The sequence below is a fragment of the Typha angustifolia genome, chromosome 8 (genome assembly GCF_048772165.1).
Source record: "Typha angustifolia cultivar Huaian chromosome 8, ASM4877216v1, whole genome shotgun sequence".
In the NCBI taxonomy this organism is placed as follows: Eukaryota; Viridiplantae; Streptophyta; class Magnoliopsida; order Poales; family Typhaceae; genus Typha; species Typha angustifolia.
This window is the reverse complement of record NC_133246.1, coordinates 4922224-4938830: the sequence shown is the minus strand read 5'-3', so window position 1 is coordinate 4938830 and position 16607 is coordinate 4922224. Positions and strand designations below refer to the sequence as shown.

The window sequence follows — 16607 nt, the reverse complement described above, 5'->3', positions numbered from 1 at the left end:
TTGGTAAGGAAATAGTTCCCTCTGAGATTGCCAATTTGTTGGACTTGTTCTACTTTTCATATCTTGCCTTAAGAGGCAAGGTTATCAGATATATATATTCCTTGATGTCTCATTCATATTGTCAAGTTACATTTAACATCAGAGGAAAAGAATTTGAAAGGTGTGATGATCACTGCATGAGGTAAAATTATTATCCTACTCACAATTAGCTAAGATTCAGAGTCTTCATCATACTTCCCAGTTGTATATATCAACCTCCAATCCTACCAGAAAATTATCTAGCTAGGCTTGCATGATTAGTAGCTAAAATCGAAGATTTATTGCGTGCCGACCAGCCTTATTATGTGATCTACAACTGGCAGTTATTAGAGGAGACTTAATTTTCTATGGTAATTAATGAGTTTAGTATAATGAAGTCTAGCTACTTGTCAATTCCTTTTGTTTATGGTATAAACTAAGAAACCCAACAACCCTAATGACCACAACCCAGACCCTCCACAGGAGAAGTGTTGACCCTCTCCTTATAAATTTAAGAAGAGAAGCCACTAAGATTTGCATTCCGCGACTTCGAAAGAATTGACTATCTGATTCTTAGCTATCACAAGGTCAGCCAATCCATTGGAGGTTTCATTGAGTTGTAACAAATCCAACAGCAGAAGGCTTCATCTCCTCTCTCTGATCTTGAAGAGGTAGAAGGTAGTTTGTCTGCATAGTTTCCATGGGGCCTAAGATATCCACCATTCTATTTGCTCTCATCTTGGCATCACTGCTCTCAACTTCATTGGCAGGTTAGCTTTAATAGTTCTACATGCCATAGATTTTGATCTATGAATAAAGGATTGACAATTCAATTAGAACATTATCTTGTTCATTGATTGAAACAATATATAAGCTTTCATGTTGTATACTTTCTTATCTATGATACTCAATATTAACAATGCATGACAGTACTCAGATTATTGCATTCTTATCAGATAGAAGAACTTTTCTAGAAGCAGTTCAATTATAAACTTCAATTCATCAACACAAATCTGTTGTTTATACTTCCTTTTGTGACTAAATTTTGTGCTTGTAGGAGGGCAACAAAGATTTGGCAATAAATACACAGTGCAAATAGAAAAAGAGGTATGGAGCTAGAATGGAAACCATTAGTTTCAGATTCTTCTCTATATCTTCTTTCTCCTTTTCTATTTCTTAGAATTTTCTTTCTCTCTTGTTGCATAAGCATCATCAGTAAGTCATTTTACTCCCTTTAAATTGGTAATTGGCTTAAATTTCACTTTCAAGAAATCTAGGATTCCCTTCTAAGACAAGGGTGTCCTCCAAGAGGGAAATGCTTGTTTAGCTAAGATGGATTCAGATCATTAAAAGTTTGAGCACCATTTTGGAATCCCAACTCAAGTAATTAGTGAATAATTTTCTTCTTGTGTTACATACTAAGATATTTTTCCAATCAACTGCAGGGAGAAGCTAAAATGTCTTTGGAGCAAGAAGAAGTGGTTTTCCATGCCAGAGTTTTAAAAGTCCAAACAAATGACTATGGAAGCTCTGACCCTCCTCCAGCTCTTGCCAAGCCTCCATTTAAGCTTATACCTAACTAATTGAATTGAATACTATTCTTCTATGGGCTACAAATGTACAACATACATACATACTATATATATATATATATATATATTGGTGGTGGTGCACAAGGAAGTAAAAGAGATGCAATTGTTCCTTATAGTGTGTTGATAATGGTCTTGTTTTGTTTATAATTTAAAGTTTATTATTCTCTATGTTGGCATAATAACTCATACCATCAAGGCATCAAGGCAGAAAAATACCCTTAGGTTTTAGTAATAAAAAGATTAGGCTCTTAAAATTGAATGTTTTTATTATTTTTTTAGAAAATTTGCATATAACACTCTGTTTTTCAATGAAATTGTGGTTTATACCTTATTTGCAAATTGAGCCATATAATTTTGTGAATATGTGCAGAAAATACTTTGCAGTTATATTTGTTAGTTAAATTTAAGCAAACATCTTGGTTAATTTGACTATACTAAACGAATTACGAAGATATTCTTAACCAAGTTATACTAAAGATATTTTAGTTATTTTAGAAATAAAGACATTTTAATTATTTTAAAAATAATTACTTAACGGAATATTTTCACAGTGCTAATTTAAATTTAACTCAGGATATTTTCTGCACACATTCATTAAATTATAGAGCTCAATTTACAAATAGTAAAAATGTAGATTGTAAATCCTAATTTCATTAAAAATATACAGTGTTATATGCAAATTTTTCTTATTTTTTATACTAAATGCACATATTTTTATAATAAATACGCATAATTTATATAAAAGATGCATACGCATAATAACCAATATTTTCTATTTTAATTTTTTTTTTTTTACAAATTTTCATACCATCAATAAGAAAAGTTAGGAATAATTGTATTCTCTTTTATCTCACAAAGAAGAGAAGTGATATATGCATCAAAGCTTTTTAAGTTAAAAGAGTAGGATCACCTTGAGACCCTTAAATAAATCAACCCATTTAAGTTAAATTGATTACTCGATTGCGACCTAAATAATCTATTAAAGACTTTAATAACTCATTTATGACCCGAATAATTCATATAACTTGTGTGCATCTAACTCTTTTGACTCATTTAGTTACATAGGTGGGAAGACTTAACTTCTTTAATGCTGCTCATGTTTGTGTTGCCTTTTAATTCAACTTGATTTAATGAATTTAGAGTATCATTAATATGTGTAAACTCTTCTCAAGTACAAGGGCCGAGATAAGCTACCACACATCATCTGTGGCTCCAAACACTTATCGTGTCACTAGCTACATCCATCATGCAATGGAAAAAAGGAGAGTAATTAACTATCATCCTATACATCTAAAAGAAGAAGAAATGGTCCTTTTATGTACACAATTACATTGCATGTTTAATGCATGTTTAATGGGCTAATAGCATCTCTAACTATGGCTCCAAAGGCTCCAAATAGGGAGCTAAAAATACCCAGCGCACTCCAAGGCACCGGGCTCCATATTTATTTAAACAATATATAATATATATTATTATATTAGCTATTTTAAATTACTTAATAGGTCATCTTAGCGTAATTGTTTTTTAATAAAAAATATATGGTTAGAAAACTTTCATCAAGATCTTTAAAATAAGACTAATATTCAATAATTTCAGAAGTAATTTTAAATTACTAATTTATTAATTAAACGCATTGAAATTACATTATACGAAATAAACATCAAAATAAGCATTATATGTCATTAACTAAAAATATCAAAATTACATTGGAAAATAATTTTGAGTAATTATATTTTAGGACACATAATTTATTAGACTCATTTTTATAAATAATAAAAAATTAAAAATTTAAATTAACTCAAAAATAGTTTAATATTAGACTCATTTTAAAGGTCTCGATGAGACCTTTCCAATGATATTATTTTTGTTAAAAATCGATTAGTAAACTAATTATATACTCAGTTTAACTATCTAAATTATTTAATAAAGGATACAAATAAAATTAAAATTATTGAATGTACTACTTATTGGGTAATTTTGGTATTTTCAAAAGGTTGAAATGACAAGTGGAGCTGGCTCCGTTTTCATGGTGGGGCTCCAAATTTAGAGCCCATGCCTAGTTGGAGTTGCTCTAAGAGCATCTCTAAGGGAGGGCTAGAGCTAAGAGCCCGGTGCGCTCCAAAGCACCGGGCTCCATATTTATTATTTAATTAATATAATATTATATATATATATATATGCTAAATCACTTAATAAGACATCTTAATATTATTATTTTTTTAATAAAAATTATATGTTTATAAAACTCTCATCGATATCTTTATAATAAGACTAATATTCAATAGTTTCACACATAATTTTAAATTACTATTTTTTTAATTAAAAACATCAAAATTATATTACATAAAATAAAAATAAAATATTTAAAACAACTTAAATAATTTAATATTAGACTCATTTTAAAGATCTCGATGAGAGCATTCTAATGGTACTATTTTTGTTAAAAATTGATTAGCAAAATTAATTATATATTCAGTTTAATTAATTAGGTTATTTAATAAAGGATACGGACGGAATTTAAAATTTTAAATGAAGCTTTTGTAGGGCAAAATCAGTATTTTTAAAAGTTGAATAGTATTAGAGCTGGGCTCCAAATTTTTAGATGGGGCTCCAAATTTGGAGCTCCACTGTAGCTGGCTCCAAATTTGGAGCCCCATTTGGAGCTCGGTTGGAGTTCCACCGGGCTCCAAATTTGTAGTTTTGGAGTTCAGTTGGAGATGCTCTAAGGAGTTGTTGCTTTCTTGGGCTTATAAAGCCGATTTCCTCTATCTATTTTTTGCAAACCTAAGATGACAACATATCAAAACATCAATTCTTAATTTAATTCTATTGCTAAGGGCAAAGAATTTTGGCTCCGTAGAATCTTTTGTTTATTTCTTTATGATACATTGACTCCTTTAACCATGTAAAACCTATGTGATGTCTATTTCATTAGTTAGTCGTTGCATTATTCTTGTCGAGATCTTTATAATGAGTCAAATATTAATTTATTTTTAAATTATTTTAAATTCTATAATGAATATTTATTTTATTTATTATTCAAAGTTAGAGTGTCATAAAATTATTTGAATAATAACTCAAATTAATTTTCAATGTAAATACCAAATATTAAAATACATTAAACATAGCATATATCAAATAAAAATCATATTAAAAATTATATTTATTTATTTCCGTGTCTTTGTCATAAGTTTTCAATCAATGCATTTCAAAACACAAAATAAGCTCTCTTTTTTTTTATCTTGGATCTTCCTATATCCATTGATGAATATTTGAAATCGTTCATATCATTGGCTTTTATCCCTTCAGCGATTATAAATTAAGTAAAAACAACAATATTAGGTTTCTCGTTTCATTCATCCTCCTATCATATTATGTAGTATCACACAAATAGTTATGATGTCATGTAATACTTATTTATCCCAAAATTTTGATGGTCATTTAATAATGGCAAATTGTGCCCGCAAAAATCATAATGCTTTGCTCCACATCTTTTCAAAAAATGAGCTACGTAATTAGAACAACAACCTACGCAAATAAATATTGATTGTGATCGCAAGAATAGAGAAATCTTGTTAATTGATTTAGATAAGATTGAAGATTCGGATAAACGTATTTTCTTTCAAATAAAAAGACATAAAATCATTAGAAGAAGCAATAGTTATTTTTAAGTCAGAGCTTCCTCGAAAGATTATAGAGGAGGTGGATACAATAGAGGATGAGGTGGCTACAGAATTGATGGTTATGGAGATGGCTTGCCAGACTATTAATACTTATTATTTCTATTATTAAATATTAATTTCTATTTATTTTGTGTAATGTAATTTTGATAGTTTTAATAATAATGTGTAATGCTTATTGCGATATTTATTTCGCGTAATATAATTTGGATGCATAATTAAAAAATAGTAATTTAAAATTATTTTTAAAACTATTAAATATTAAATTTATTTTAAAGATCTCAATTTAGAAAAATGATAACATTAAATGACCTATTAAATAATTTAAAATATTATATATATATATATATATAAAATACAAAGCCCGGTGTATTTGAGTGTATGGGCTCTTTGGGCTCTAAATATAGAGCTCTCCTTTGGAGATGCTCTAAGAGTGAAGGATTCTATTGAGTTGATATAGTTGTTATAACTAGGAAATAGTAATCTTTGCTAACTATACACTAGCAAAGGATAAAAATTCTATTTAGATCTGGACTTAATGAAATATTATGGTTGTAGTATTAACTGATGGATTTGAGAAGAACGAGGATTCAAATCATTATACTTGGATTTCAAGATCAATAGCTTATAAAATTATTATGTATAGCATTTGACTTTGTAGCAGTGTGGATTACTTATAATCCCATGCCTATTTCTGCATAAAAAGATGGATAAACTACTATAGTAATTAAGCATTACTTTTTAACAACAATAGGGATATAATCTAATGAACATTCTATTGGAGAATGTATCATTGCTTTAGGGGTTTAGATCCCCATGCTCACCATGGATTACTTTTCAAGATATTAGCAGTGAATTAATAAAGTACTTATATAAGTTCTTAATGAAGATAAGGTTAGCTAAACTTGTCAAATTCTCCAACAACCTATGTATCCTAGCATGATTTAAGACACATATACAACCATCTCCTATATGCACAATTTGCATATATTTTATGACTATCTTTCGCAATCACAAACATGATTCATTACTCCATGCATGCATCACCATTGATTGGAAAATGATAGGTGGGATAAGTATAAGATTATTGTCAATATTATCCACTGGATAGAGAACAAGATGTGTAATAGTTTGGCCTATGGAGTTCTTAGTTAATTATATTCTAGGTGTAGTAGCCAATCTAACATAATCAAATAGCTTTAATTATGAGAGGTTCTTGCATCAACTTTAACTGTTGGCCAACAAAAGGATAGTAAAATTTGTTTTGGTTGTTAGGTCAAAATCTGCAAACCAAAGTAAGAAAAATAGTATTTGATGATTGATATATATATATATATATATATATATATATATATATATATATATATATATTATTTTTTTTTTTTAATTGTTCCTCATGATTTCATATGGTTGGTAGATTATCTTTGTCATGTTTAGGACTTTATTGGCACCCATTGTTAAGGGAGAAAAGGACTTCATCATTTTATACTCTAAATGAAATACTTATTATTATACAAGTAGTTTGACATGTAAAGTAGTGTACTTATTTTGATCATTGTGATGCATTGGATAGTGAGAAGTATCAACACTTGTCATAAAGAAAGAGTGAAGCAAATAGGAAATAGACTTTTATACTATTACTATGAAAAAATATCTAACAATTAAACTATGAGTTAATTATACCCCCTAAGAAGCATATAATTTAGTTAGTGAATTATCTGAAACTACCCAAAACTGCACATTGTTTTGTTTTAGATAACTAATGAAGAGTAGCACTCTCATATATTAGTATAATACCCTAGAGTATGTATCATTCGATCGTATATTTTGTTTTTAATATTTTAAATAAGTATCTAAAATACCCTTCATATGACCTTAAAATTTAGTCCTCTATTTATTTTTACACTGACCTTAAGAACTCACTCAAGCGTACCAAAGCTAGTTTGCATTTATAATTAATTTAACTCATCTATATAGTAATCGATAAAATAGAGATGGAATATTTTTAAAGTACTAGCATCATAACACAAAGCATATACATGAATATAATAATACAGGCAAAATATAGGGTGTTTTTGTATGAGTATATATATATATATGTGGTGATAGATTATGAGTCATTAAATTAATCATATGATAGTAAATTTAATTCTTAAATATCAATCCTAATATCTAAAGGGGGATCTAAACTATGACCCTTCAACTATTAGTGAGGCATAGTTGGGTTAGTGGGGGTTGCAAATTTAAGCATCTTCTTGCAACTGGAGTTGGACCGGATCCGCCTGCTATGCCACTGTTTCCGAATCTATACCAATCTTGTTGCTGTTAGTCATAGAACCAGGGCCCCACCCGCTCTACCGAAAAGGAGAAAAAGGAGGCCACGTGCCATCGTTTTAGAGGCTCTTTTGTACGAATGCGTACTACGCACTCCGCGTCCTCCACAAGGGATCCGTTTTCCACTCCCTCTCTTTATAGAATAAATGCTACATCCACCAACATACAGTGACCTCCTGCTTTAAGATTGAGAAAAAGAAACTATCAATCATATAAACATAATAATACTATTTGAAAGAATTACTTTCTAAATCAAAGTATCACCACTGGAGTACAAGTGATCAAACTTAAGTTAGACTAGTTGATGTGCTGATGTGCGCTTGCTTTGACCTGTTGCGGTTTGTGGTTGAATTCATTTGGGATATGCTTTTATTAGTGTTGGTCAATTAATCCAACTTATAATTGAAGAGAATATATGGGCCCAGGGTCGATGATCTTTTAAATACCTAGTATATCTCTTATTCTAAAATAAGATAATAGAAGAGTATTTTTGTGGTTTAATGTCTGCCGTTAAGTTAGAATAACACTAGAGTTAGTCTCAGCTAATATTTTTTTTTAATTTATTTTTAAAAAAATATAGGAGTGTAAGTTTAAAACGTAGGGTGTAAACGGTAATAAACACAAATAGATTTGATGTAAGGAAATATGATAGAAAAATAAGTGAATAATTAGGATTTAATTTCAGTCATATCAAAACCAGGCATTATTCTTACTTGAGAAGAGGGTAAGTTTGTTTTAGTTAATATTCGTGGGAGAATCTTATTCCCAGATTATTAATTTATAGCGATTAGTATCTTGAAACGGAGAAATCGTGACGGAACGTAACGGAGATAGTCCGAACGGAGAAAGAAGCTTCTATATTTATACCTCGTCATTTCCCTTCTCACCTCTCTCTCTTCTCTCTTTCTTTCTCTCTCTCTCTTCGCAGTGGGATGTCAATAGGATTTTAGATCGATCGAGTAGGGTCGGATTCGAAACCCTAGGTTTCCTCTCCCTCTTCGCGATCCGATGGAAGTGAGTATCTCAGATATTTCGGCATCGTAGTTCGATTTGGAGGCTCTCGACGTCGATCGGATTGTTTTACTGATTTCTTGATCATTTTAAGGTAATTTTAACTTATCAGGCGATGAATCTGGCATCAGGTTACTGAGTAATTGGATCGAGTTTTTTTTTTATAATTTTATTCTTGTGATTTTTGAAGAGCGAGTGGAAGAACGGATGTGAGAAGTTGGGAGTATGCGTATTTAATTTTATTTATGGAATATTTATTGTGGTAGTTAATGAGGTAAGTTGTGGTTAGCTACGGCTGGAAATAGGATTCTTATTCAATTACTATTTGGAGGAGATATTTCTTTCTTTTATGTTTTTTTTCTTCGGATTCTAGTGAATTTTCTTCCAAGTCCGTAGTGGATTCAAACACGCATTTGACGAGGTCGGTCACTATTTATTTATTTTGTAATAAATGCATGAATAAATTCTTCTTTTAATGGAGATCAGGCGTCTCCAGACTATGTGGATATGACTGTAAATTTTGCAATTATTTGGCCCTTCAAAGGTTGCCCATGACTGCTTGAAATTTGACAGGAGTAAGGTTTTTAACCTTTCCTTTTGTCTGTTAAGACATGTAAAAATCGTTCTTTTATTTTGTTCAATAGCCAGTTAAAGATGATGTCATGAAGATTTCAATTTCAGAATGACTCATCTTTCTTTTTCTTTCCTTTTAGTTGAACGCCTAATAAGAAATGACTTCAAAATGCTTACCTTGCTATCAATTTTCTTATATCAGTTTTTAACTCTTAATTAGCCGTACTCCATTTTTGTTTCTAACCGTGATGACCATGTTTTGATGTTCAGGAGCAGCTCAGTGTTTGCATAGAATTAATTTTTGTCGAATTGGTTATGGGCATTGTAAAGCTTCCCTCCTCCAACGCTAAAGTCTAAACGCTGTTAAGGACAAAGAGCTTTTGACAGTCTTCCTCCTGAACAACATGGGGGCCAACTGCTGTGTGGCTACAAAGGAAAAACCTTTGCCTGGTGGAACTCAGTTTGAAGTTTCTACTTATAGGAATGTGAGGCACTCGCCTTCGTGGAGCTTTCGATGGGATAACCGCACTCATGTAGAGGATATAATGAACAGTCCTGCTCACTTGTCTCTTAATAATAGTGGTTTCATTGATTCTGCAATTAAGAACAGACTAACAACTGAAACTGATGAACTTTTAGTTGGGGGCACTCTATCAGATGCTTTTCAGACAGAAAAAAGGCAGAGATCTTGTATTAAGACTAAAAGTTCGGGAAAGTCTGAAGCAGCAGGTAAAGGATATATTTTTGAAAATTCTTCTGTCATAGCCTATACGATTATGGAAATGGTATCTTGTATAGCTTATAAATCTGCTGAGACAATAGGATATGTATTAGGAAATAATACCTAGAATTGACGCTTCATTCATTTTAAATTTTACATTCTCTAGAGCTATCAGTTGAACAGATGTCCCTGGCAATTTGCATTCGGGTCTGTCACATTAAGGTGCACTCATCTCATTAATAGATGAATGGTCACTTGTGATTGCAAACTCAAATCTCGTATTTAATGGAAGAGACAAAAAGGTGGTAAATGGCAGCGGAATGAACAATGCGCTTGCACATTAATGAACCGGATGAGATAATGTACCCAATCCTCTCATCTCTTCCACTAAAACGAGGTCTTCTTATCTTTTGGATGCTGCAGTCATGGATGTCCATTCCATTCACGAATGTGCTAGCGCCCATCGTTTATCTTACTAGGATAGGCTGAATGCAGACTGCCAAGACCAAAACTGCCCTCTTAGTTGAAAATAAGCAAATTGGCTTCTTGGCTTAGAAGGCAAAAGATCAACAAACATTTCATTAGGTTTTGTGTGTTTGGTTTTGAATAAATTTATGAGTAGCTACATTTAGTATGTGCAACAAGCCAACAACCACTTTAGGTAACATCAACTCTTAAATTTATGTTTCTCACTTCTTTCGTATTACTATCCCAATTTTAGTTTTGAAGGTTCTTGATCTATTTCCTGATGTTTGAATTCATGTAGATATCTGTAACCATATTGTTATTGCTATTACTCAGAAGCTTGTCTATCATAGTTATTATGATGGTCTTTCTGTTGATACGATGATATAAAGACAAGAAGGTAAACTGATCTACCGGCCAACTAGCTTGTAGAGCTTTTGTAGCATGTTCCTCTATTGTTCAATTTGCATCAGAAAGTAAATTTGCGCCAATTTTAGAAGGTTGATGTCATATCAGCAGCTAATCTTAAATATTATATCAATCATTATGGAACCTTTGTAATTTTTGAGTCAGGAACATAATATTGCATAGAAAACTTATTTGTGTCACAGATATACTGTTGACAAAATAATGGATAGTTACTGACATAAATAACTTTCTTAATTCACAGATGTATAAATAGATTGCTAAATTGTCAGTGCTAAGCAAAACATAGTGTTTTAAGGACTTGGATGCGTATGAATAGGCAGACCTGCTCAGGAATTTAGTAGCTTCATATATACATTGTCATTAGCAGAATAATAGATGATTGGATGGATAAAGTACCTTCTCAATCTGCAGATACTTTTGATATTAGTAGAAAAGTATGTCAAATTATTTGTTATGTTAGGTAAATCAAATATGGATTAGATGGGATTTGTTTCAGTGAATGGGTATTCTTGATTCAGAAATCGATGCAATTGTCTTCAGTCTAGATTAGAGTATTGGACAAGGAAGCTTACTTGGAAACGCGTAGCTTATTGCTCATGTGAAAGAATTATGCTGTGGATATACTATTGGCATTAAATGTATCTATTGACTCATTTTGAGTGTCTTGATCTGCATGTGATTTTATGTGAATGGCACACAACCAATGGAAAGGTAATCTCTTTCAACTTTGATAGCCAGTTGATTCAATCCAATTGAACCTTAGATATCCAAGGCATATTTGTTAGCAAGCAACTTTGTTAAGTTGCCATCTACAAATTCATAATCAACACAAGCAACCTAGTCTGTCATTGAGATAATGTGGTGAATAACTAAATAGCAACTTCCTAAAGAGTCATATAAAGAAATATTATTAAAGAAGTTTTGATTTACAATTGGGATAGCTCTTGTGAGTTAAATTTTGTTTTCATATTGGAAAGTATTGAGATCTATTGTCAAATTTTGTACAAGGATATCTTGGTAGTCTTTTGTAGTGACCTTTTCTTGCTAGAGATAATATATTAAGCAAGTATCCGTCAGTTGCTGGCACCTTGTTAAGATGAGTTTTACCATGTAGCATAGCTAGTGCCCCACTAGGCACACTACTTATGACTTATGACAATGAAAAGGAAGCTGAGGTGGACGAAAGTGGCGAACCGGAGAGGATGTGGACGGGGCTGCAAAGGGAGCAAGCAAGAGAGAATAGCGATGAAGGAAGGGGGTTTACACAGGGAAGAAGACCGGGAAGAAAGCATAGGGTTTGAGTCTCAAAATATTTGGCCCCTGAATGCTTTACTTAGTAATTGAAGTCTTGGCTTTGAGAAATGTAGTAGAATATTTTGGAGAATTAGTCTAGATCCCTAAGAGACAGACCGAGAGATTGGGAACTTTTGAGGGGTGTATGTTTTGTCTCAATTTATGCTTGATTGCTCTCAACATATAGAATGTTTCAACTTTCAACATTTGGTCATAAGAATCTGTCAATTCTTTTGGACCCATCTCATCTTTGAGCTGTCCTATTGGCAACACCACATTAGTGGGACAAGGCTTGATCCCACCTCACCATGCCTTAGACTGATATATTTTACAATGTAGTGATCTTCAATTGACAAGCTTGATCATGATAAGTGTGAGAATGTGAGAAGAAAGGATAATTGGAAAATAAGATCAAAGAATTAAGTCAGAAGTTTTCCGAGTAAGGATGTAGGAATCTCCGAATCTGGAAAATATATAGCTATATGGATTAGTATGTAGGTTTGTTATTTCTCATCCTACAAAAGCCTTTCTCACTTGTTAATACAAACATATTTTCTTGCTATTTACATTAGAAACCTTCTGCTTCATTCCTATTTAATCCTTCAACCAGTTATGTTGATATGGTAATTATTTCTGTAGCTTGGTGTTTATTGAAACAATTTTCTGAAGTATTGAAGGAAACTTTCTAGTCATTAATGAACAGTCCCTTTGTTGTCTATCTTCTCTGGATGAGATAGCAGGAGTAACTTCTTAGCCTTTTTCTTTAATGCACTGATAGAGGCACTCTAAATAAGATAGCTGCACTGCAAATAAAGTTATGTTTTCTTGCTTTCATGTCTCTGTCCTCATATAAGTTGTACAGAATAGCCCACTTAAGCCAAATACAACAATGCTCAGGCTTGGTGTATATATGGGCTTATCCAACTCGAGGTTAGCTTGAGGTAAAAGTTCATAACTGTGCAGAAGCAGCTTTTTAAGCGGGCCACCAATTGAAGTCTATTCACAAACCTTGAGTAGTCCATAAATCTATGTTTCTTCTTGGGCAGTTTAGTAGCTGGGTCCAGAAGTATTGCTTGTCTTCTTTATTCACCCTGGAACCAAGTTAATGGTATGCCTTTAGCAAACCAAGTTTCTGCTATAGCAAACTCCAGTTGTTCATGACTATCTGTTTGTTATATACTTGTATGCATTCAAGTCCTATTCTCTAGTTGTCTGCTGATGTGATCTTCCAGACTCCATGAAAAGTTCTATCTCTTTGTCTAACATACATGTGTATTTCTTTTTTTCCTCTTGCAGATCAATACATGGAATGCAATTCATGCTCAGAGGTAATTTGAAATAACTCGTAGTCACATTGTTCAGTGATCTTTATTAGGATGACATATTTATAATTGTCTACAGGAAAAGGGCGTTAGTAGGTCATCTGGTGTACCAATGTCTGTTCCTACAGTTCCATCTTCATCCTTCACTGAAGATCCTTCGTCCTCTTGGAATTATTCTCTACCAGCTGACCTGGCTTCATCTAGTAAAGAACAGCATTCACTAGGCTCCTTCTCTAGGCAGGTCTTGGATCAGAGGGCTTCATCTCTGAAATCGCTGAATGAGAGCAGCTCCCATGAAATAAGGCAGTCATTTGTGCCATCTCCTTGCAGCAATGACTTGTCCACAGGAGGATCCCATGGTAGGTCTTCTGATGGCTGGTCCATGCAAACTTTTTCTGAGCTTGTGGCTTCCTCTCACAGTGAGAGCCCTTCATTTGATAGTGAAAACCTCAGTTCCATCAAAAGCAAGGCAACAAGACTGAATACTCAGCAGTCAGTTCCACTGTCCCCTGATCAGCAAATATGCAAGATATGCTCAAAGATACTAAAGGAGAGATCTCCATGGAGCGCCAGAAAGATACTGTCTACCAATGAGCTCTCTGTAGTTGCCGTTCTGGTTTGTGGTCATGTTTACCATGCCGATTGTTTGGAAAAGATGACGCCAGAAAATAATAGCTATGATCCACCTTGTCCTATCTGCACTCATGGAGAGAAAGGGGCGGCAAAGCTGTTCGGGAAAATTGAATCAAAGGTTAGAAACAAGATATCTAGAAAGGCAGTTGCTGACATTGATGTTCATAAAGATTTTCTGGGTGAACACCGAAAAGGTGGGAGAGTGCCGAGGATGGGAGCAAGCAGTAGCCTGAAGCATACCTTTAGCAGGCCCCCCTTCTTAAGGCGTCACTTTTCTTTGGGTTCACGACTCTCAGTGTCATCTACATCAGAATCTGAGTATACAGGAAGAAGAGGTTTCTGGAAAAAAAAATACCTGAGGGATTGAGCGAGGTCTCTCTAATGGAAGTAAGGCTGTGAGAAGCTGCCTTAGTTATATTCAACACAAGCGTTTCTCCATCGTAGCTGCAATCCAAATAAATTTCTCATTCTTATTGGGTATCAATACTGCTCTGATGACATAGGTACTAGTTATATTTTACCATTAAGTGCATAGACACCAACATTTTTTCCCGAGCAAGCATGTGTTTCTGTAGTGAAATCAAACTGGTGAAGTGGAAGGGAAGGGTTATGGAACAGCTCAGCCTGACAATCTTTTCCACACCCGTCTCATTTTCTGAACTGGGGCACTCGGCATGCTATTGTTTTTCCAGAACAACCTACCATAATGCTCGGGAGAATAATCTATTGTTCAGTAGTGGTAAGTCTATCTTGTTTTAAGAGTATATTAAGCTGGTGAGAGATTCAAATCCTCATCTTCTCTCCATTCTTTTCATCCTTTCAGACGCCGGCGCATGTGGATCAGTTTAATTTTTTTCATTCCGTACATATCTCAAAAGTATGGCAATGGATCAAATACTGGTGACTTTTGTGGTATTGTTTCATGAATAATTCAGCCACTTGAATGTTGTTTCCATATCTAAATTTTAGCTTTATCTATGCCTACTTTTGGTTGTCCCAGTGAAACAAACTGTGGTTTTCACTCTCCGGGATTAAAGTTTAAGCTATGCTTCTGCTTGCAAGTACAGCGTACAACAATCATCCTGATCACCTGTAATCTGTTCAATGTGAGACTAATTTTTTCCTAGAATGGTTGGTTTTCTTGCTTCATTTGATCGAGTTATTGTACTGGAACCTGGCCAACTTGCGAGTGTTTGACCAAATTGCTACTCCCTATGGAAATTCTCTTACCAGTACGGTCCACTAAGGAATCTATGGAAATTCTCTTGGAACTTTTTCTATATTTCTAATCTCTGCTGGAAATAATCTCATCCTTTTATCTCGGTTATTCAAGAGTAGAACTTTTTATTCAACACTTTTATATACAGTAAAGCTGCAAGACTGTTCTGCTGACCATCTTTTTATATAAACCCCTCAGCAGTTTTAGCTGCCAAAATAGACCCCCTTTACTAATATCTTATTTATCGTTTCTATGAAGATAAAATCGTCCAACAATTTAATTTATTTAGCGTTTTGGTCAGCCAGCAAAAACTATTAAAATTTATTTAAAAAGATAAATCATCTTTAGTCTCCATCATCTAAGAAAAAAGAAATCTCACATTCCTATCCCAATTACATTTTTAAAGTTAAATATTTTATTATGTTTAACGATTTATCTTTCTGTCGAATAATTCAGCAGTATTAGCTATGACAACAGATCTTAATAAGTTTGATAAATAGACCGGAATAATAAATGATCCATTAAAGAGGGCTCATTTTGGTCAACAACTCTCACCTTCCTGCGATCGATAGATAGACACGTTTCGTCGCTTTTCTTCTTTATAATCTATAGAGAGAGAGAAGAGAGAGAGAGATGATGAGGACGACGAGGAGCACAGGAAAGAGGAGCAGCAAGCAGCTAATGATAAAACCCAATCCAACATGCTCATGATTCAACCACCAAAAACTCGTTTCTCATATGCATCTCACTTCTTTATTAACCAAGTTTTATATCAAAACTTTGTTCACATTAAACATAATGAAAATAGAGACTGTAAATCATAATAAACACATAAAGTAGTGTAAAATTAATAATAATAAATAATAAACCCCACTATTAAAATAAGGACATTGTTGAGTATAGTGCACATTCCTACTTGACATGAATACTCATAATTAATTTGAGATATTAAAGTGGAATTAAAGTTTAATTATCCTCCTTTCTTATTAAGCCAGAAGATTAGAAGGCAAACTTGTCCAATATCCTAATCAATTTTGGCCTTCCTCCTCACCTTTGAGCCTCCTTTTACTTTTGTTTCTCTTTCTCAATGTTTCAAAGTAATTGATCAGGCTGCTAATCATGTAAGATAAGAGCAGAGATTTACTACTGTCAACTATTAACCTAACAAAATAAATTCTCCTCAATACACTGTGCACTTCAGTCCCATATTATTTACAGGGGCCTTTTCTACTTCAGGTCACAATTCACAAACATAAATTTGCTCATAAGAGATGTACTCATTGTACTTGCCTAGATGAGAAGAAGAGAGTACTAGTA

At 33.1% G+C, this 16607-nt stretch overlaps 2 protein-coding genes across 3 annotated transcripts; both read left to right on the top strand.

Annotated features, from left to right (window-relative positions):
- Positions 1–340: 340 nt before the first annotated feature.
- LOC140765758 (protein CASPARIAN STRIP INTEGRITY FACTOR 1-like) lies at positions 341–1805 on the top strand. The gene is made up of 3 exons (XM_073104981.1): positions 341–788; positions 1076–1125; positions 1464–1805. The coding sequence occupies exons 1-3, from the start codon at positions 719–721 to the stop codon at positions 1599–1601; spliced, it is 258 nt and encodes an 85-aa protein (XP_072961082.1). The 5' UTR covers positions 341–718; the 3' UTR covers positions 1602–1805.
- A 6713-nt stretch (positions 1806–8518) lies between these two features.
- On the top strand, positions 8519–15045 carry LOC140764585 (uncharacterized). 2 transcript variants are annotated; one of them, XR_012105065.1, is made up of 5 exons: positions 8519–8729; positions 9479–9937; positions 13413–13444; positions 13518–14810; positions 14895–15045. XR_012105065.1 is itself a non-coding variant. In XM_073103225.1 (4 exons), exons 2-4 carry the CDS (start codon positions 9613–9615, stop codon positions 14436–14438), a joined length of 1278 nt encoding a protein of 425 aa, XP_072959326.1. In that variant the 5' UTR covers positions 8519–8729; positions 9479–9612; the 3' UTR covers positions 14439–15045. The 2 variants fall into 2 exon arrangements, 1 of the variants encoding a protein (XP_072959326.1); XM_073103225.1 differs by having other exon boundaries at positions 13518–15045.
- The last annotated feature ends 1562 nt before the right edge of the window (positions 15046–16607 follow it).